The sequence below is a fragment of the Oncorhynchus mykiss genome, chromosome 3, assembly GCF_057628025.1.
Source record: "Oncorhynchus mykiss isolate SJ-2025 chromosome 3, ASM5762802v1, whole genome shotgun sequence".
NCBI classification, from domain to species: Eukaryota; Metazoa; Chordata; class Actinopteri; order Salmoniformes; family Salmonidae; genus Oncorhynchus; species Oncorhynchus mykiss.
The window spans coordinates 96,353,397-96,358,767 of record NC_143024.1 but is presented as its reverse complement, the minus strand read 5'-3'; the positions used below and the strand labels follow the sequence as shown (position 1 = coordinate 96,358,767).

Below are 5,371 nucleotides of genomic sequence, written 5' to 3'. Positions count from 1 at the left end.
ACGGAGTAGTTTTTTTCTGGACTTATGATGTTGATTTAACTGTGTTTTGACAGTTAATTTGATCTATTCTGTTCAATTGATCTTACATACAATACAGTAGTACAAATAGGCATCTGTTTCTTCATTTGAATATGCAAATTATTTGTACTGTATGTTTGCATTTTTACAGTAGGTGTGCTGTTTGACATCTATTGAGTCATATTGAAATATAAAACTTACATTTGTGCATTTGTGTTCCTTTCTTGTTTTCAGTACACACCAACGAAATACAGTAAAACTACAAAATCTTCATCTTTACACTGAAATTGTAGTGTTTTGTATATGTCACATTAGCGTGATCTCGTTTGTCACCAAGTTAGATTCATTCGAGGTTTAGGTGTGTCTCGTTAGTAAGCAGAGCTTCATTTTGAGCTGAAAGTGAATGATTTAGATTGCTGTGTTTAATTTTGCAAGATATCTGTGGGGTTTGTGGGAAATTGTCTAACTGTTTTGGGATTTGAATGTATAGTTTAGAAATGTAGTTTCAGCCAACGTGTGTTAATTAACAATTGTGAAAAACTGGAATCAAGCAGAAATGATTTCCATCTCTTTTTTTTTTAAAGACTTTATTGCTTTTCAACAATGGTGATAAACAAGAACAACATCAACACACAGTAAGCACATCAGAAACAAAAGTAGATAATAGATGCTACTCAACCTACAAAATAGAGAACAGCGCTACACTACCAATGTATTATACCAACAATGTCAGCCTGAATACATCAAAAAAGGATATATAGACTACATGATGATGGATTAGATGGTTATGTTGAATACATTATGATGGATATATAGACTACATGATGATGGATTAGATGGTTATATTGAATGCATTATGATGGATATATAGATTACATGATGATGGATTAGATGGTTATATTGAATACATTATGATGGATATATAGACTACATGATGAATTAGGATACAGGAGTTACAGTATGTGAGAAAGATTAGCTGTTCACAATAATAACATCACCAAAAGTAGAAAGCAGAGGACGGCGCCACCAATGTATTTCGTCACACTTGTTTGAGCAGGAACCCATTGAAGGTGGTGTGGTTTACAGAGTCCCACACGTGACTGTTAGCCATTAGGCGTAGGAACACTTGGTCTCCCACCTCCAGCTGTAGAGTGACTGCATTAGCCCCGTTGTCAGCTCCATCACCGCTAGACTGGTGATCAGAGGAAGTGACCATGCGCTGTCCATTCTTGAACAAGGAAATGTATTTAGTCTGACTTCCTCCGGCATGGTAGAAGAAACTGAAATAGTAGACCCCTGCAATAGGGGAAGCAAATACACCTGTACTTGGATTGTAGGCACTGCCGATGTTAGTGATGACATTTTTGAAGATCAGGGTAGTGTCATGGTCGATTGGCCCGGTGTGGCCATTTCCGCCCAGGGCAGCCGAAAAGATCACCTTCCTCCTCTCGTTATTTTTCAGTTCCTCAAGTTGATTCTCGCTAACTTTGAGCTGGGTTTCCATGACTCCCAGTTTTTCCATCGTGGTTCGCAGTTTCTCCTCCATGACACCGAAGTCTTTCAGCAGCTTGCACAAGTCAGGGTAGCACGAGCCTTGTGATGTCTGGCATTCTTTATCTTCATTTTCAGTCTTTTTGGTCTCTTGTTGAGCCGCAGACAGCCAGCAGCAGCAGCACAGCGAAACCAACAGAAATGCAGCAGTGTTCATTTCTCCCTGTATTTAGGAACCTGTGTTGATTCTGGAGTTTTCTCTTCCTGTTTTTATACAGCTAGGATGTAGATGCTGTTTCAGACACTCCTTGTACATTCCATTTATTTCGCAATTCTTTATCGCTAGTGTTGCGAAATGTGAAAAATAAATATTTGGACAGTGCTTGTCTCCAGTACATGGATTAGCCAGTCGCTTAAGTAAGAGAACAATAAACCTTATTTAACATTTAACTTGTCTTCTCTTGAGATTAAAGTATCTTGCTGCAAAATATGAATTTCCATTATGTTTGTTGTTCAAATTGTGTATTTTATTGAAACAGAAAAGTTCAGTAAGTAGCCTTGAAAAGAATTTATATCTATATCAAATTGTGTGATGGGCACTTTTTCAAATGACAAAATTGGTCTTTAAAGGGGAATGTCACACTGGGGGGATCTGGGCTTGTTTTCATCATGTCTGAGGCGTTTCTATGACAGTGAGATGTGTTTCACACATATTTTCCCAGGAGGGAGTCAGGTCAGGGCTTATAGCGCTGAACGATACACCCTATGGCAGCTTCTGGTGTATTGATGGGGGTGTTCACCTATAGTCCTGCTTCGTGGCTCATCTCCAAGGCTCTTTTTTACACTGACACTATGAGTTTGTGTTAGGGTTAGGGTTAGATGAGGTTGTCGATGTTCCATCACGCCATTGGACGTCTTTCTGAAAGACTACAACTTGTGTTGGGCAGTGCTTCCTGCTCTTGCCCCTCCTCCAAGGCGGGCTTTTTTGAAAAGGAGGCGGACACTAACAGGAATACTTTGAGCAAAACTGAAGGAACTGACCAGACTCAATGGCTTCAAGTGATTCCTCTCGTCAACATGAATTCAATGATGGAGCATCTATTAGCTCCATGGTGACGTTCAATCATACATGTTTCAACCAAAATATATAGCCAGCCAGACAGGCCTCCCCAGCTAGACAGGCCTCTCCAGCTAGACAGGCCTCCCCAGCCAGACAGGCCTCCCCAGCTAGACAGGCCTCCCGAGCCAGACAGGCCTCCCCAGCCAGACAGGCCTCCCCAGCCAGACAGGCCTCCCCAGCCAGACAGGCCTCCCCAGCTAAACAGGCCTCCCCAGCTAGACAGGCCTCCCCAGCCAGACAGGCCTCCCCAGCCAGACAGGCCTCTTCAGCCAGACAGGCCTCCCCAGCCAGACAGGCCTCCCCAGCCCCAGCCAGACAGGCCTCCCCAGCCAGACAGGCCTACCCAGCTAGAGTCTATATACAGGCAATAAATAAGCCATAGTGGTGAAGTAATTACAATTTAGCAATTTAACACTGGAGTGATAGATGTGCAGAAGATGAATGTGCAAGTAGAGATACTGGGGTGCAAAGGAGCAAAAAAAAAGAACATGGGAATGAGGTAGCTGGGTAGGCTATTTACAGATGCACTATGTACAGGGTGGGGCGGCAGGGTAGCCTAGTGGTTAGAGCGTTGGACTAGTAACCGGAAGGTTGCAAGTTCAAACCCCCGAGCTGACAAGGTACAAATCTGTCATTCTGACCCTGAACAGGCAGTTAACCCACTGTTCCTAGGTCGTCATTGAAAATAAGAATTTGTTCTTAACTGACTTGCCTAGTGAAATAAAGGTTAAAAAAAAAAAAAAGGTGCTTGGTAAGCTGCTCTAACAGCTGATGCTTATAGTTTTTGAGGGAGATATAAGTCTCCAGCTTCAGTGATTTTTGCAATTGGTTCCAGTCATTGGCAGCAGAGAACTGGAAGGAAAGTCTGCCAAATCAAGAGTTGGCTTTGGGGGTGACCAGTGAGATATACCTGCTGGAGCACATGATATGGGTGGGTTCTGCTATGGTGACCAGCGAGCTGAGATAAGGCAGGGCTTTACCTAGCAAAGACTTATAGATGACCTGGAGCCAGTGGGTTTGGCGACGAACATCTAGCCAACAAGAGCATACAGGTCGCAGTATATGGGGCTTTAGTGACAAAACGGATGGCACTGTGATAGACTGCATCCAATTTGCTGAGTAGAGTGTTGGAGGCTATTTTGTAAATGACATTGCCAAAGTCAAGGATCGGTAGGATGGTCAGTTTTACGAGGGTATGTTTTTCAGCATGAGTGAAGGATGCTTTGTTGTGAAATAGGAAGCCGATTCTAGATTTAATTTTGGATTGGAGATGCTTGATGTGAGTCTGGAAGGAGAGTTTACAGTCTAACCAGACACCTAGGTATTTGTAGTTGTCTACATATTCTAAGTCAGAACCATCCAGAATAGTGATGCTAGACTGGCAGGCGGGTGCGGGCAGCGATCTGTTGAAGAGCATGCATTTAGTTTTACTTGCATTTAAGAGCAGTTGGAGGCCACGGAAGGAGTGTTGTATGGCATTGAAGCTCGTCTGGAGATTTGTTAACACAGTGTCCAAAGAAGGGCCAGATGTAAACAGAATGGTGTTGTCTGCGTAGAAGTGGATCAAAGAATCACCAGCAGCAAGAGCGACATCATTGATTGATACGGAGAAAAGAGTTGGCCTGAGAATTGAAGCCTGTGGCATCCCATAGAGACTGCCAGAGGTCCGGACAACAGGCCTTCCGATTTGACACACTGAACTCTAACTGAGAAGTAGTTGGTGAACCAGGCGAGGCATTCATTTGAGAAACCAAGGCTGTTGAGTCTGCCGATAAGAATGTGGTAATTGGTGGAGTTGAAAGCCTTGGCCAGGTCGATGAATATGACTGCACAGTACTGTCTTTTGTCGATGGCGTTTATGATGTCGTTTAGGACCTTGAGCGTGACTGAGGTGCAGAGTTGGAGTTAACGTTAGCTAGTGTTAGAAGCTCAGCTACAGCCGATGCCAGAACCAAGAGGGCAGATAACAAATACGGTGCCTTGCTAAGTAAGTTATTTTTTCCTGCAAGCCATCTAACTAGTGAACGTTGCTGGCTAACATACTATTGTTTTACAGTTAGGGGAAATCAAATGATCTTTCTGTTTGCTAGCTTAACGAGCTATGTAGCTAGCTAGGTAGCTAACTACATTATCCATATCTATGACTAAAAAGAGAAGAGGTTTTACAATCTGAGATCTTTTGTATTTCGATTGTAAAACCTTGTTTCTTTTTAGTCATAGATATGGCTAGCTACTAAACAGCAAGATATAACGTTATAACCAGCCACCACCTATAGCTAGGTTTACCAGCAAATGCTTAACACATGAATGGAGTTGGCTAGCTAGTTAGACTGGCCCCTGCTAACTTGTTATGCACCACGCCTCGCATTTGTAACTTGTTAGCAAACATGTGTAGCTAGCTAGCGATGTAAAAAGCATGAGCTGGTGCACACCCATAGAAAATGATTTAGTGTAGAGGTGCTGACTAGCTAGCTTTGTTACATCATTGGTTAACTTTGGTTATGGATTATGACCTTACAAAACAAGATAGGATTCAAACAGATGTAAATAACAAGTATTGTATATCCAGCTAGCTAGCTAAGTTTACTAGCAAACAGTGAGGTGAAACAATAATACGACAATATACTGTTGTAAATCTCTAAAACTGAAGCTGGTTTTGCAATAAACAAATATTTGCCTGATAGACATGGCTGTAGGAAGATACTGTCTCCCTACCTACCTAGGCTCATTTATAAGTTCTGG

General features: G+C 42.5%; 1 protein-coding gene across 1 annotated transcript; it reads right to left on the bottom strand.

Moving 5' to 3' along the window:
* Positions 1-843: 843 nt before the first annotated feature.
* Positions 844-3,261, bottom strand: LOC110520680 (complement C1q-like protein 4). Its single transcript, XM_090230751.1, has one exon. The coding sequence runs from the start codon at positions 1,724-1,726 to the stop codon at positions 1,058-1,060; it is 669 nt and encodes a 222-aa protein (XP_090086877.1). The 5' UTR covers positions 1,727-3,261; the 3' UTR covers positions 844-1,057.
* Positions 3,262-5,371: the final 2,110 nt, after the last annotated feature.

Excerpts from the sequence above, each read along its gene's own strand:
- LOC110520680 (XM_090230751.1), bottom strand. The coding sequence starts at position 1,726 with ATGAACACTGCTGCATTTCTGTTGGTTTCGCTGTGCTGCTGCTGCTGG.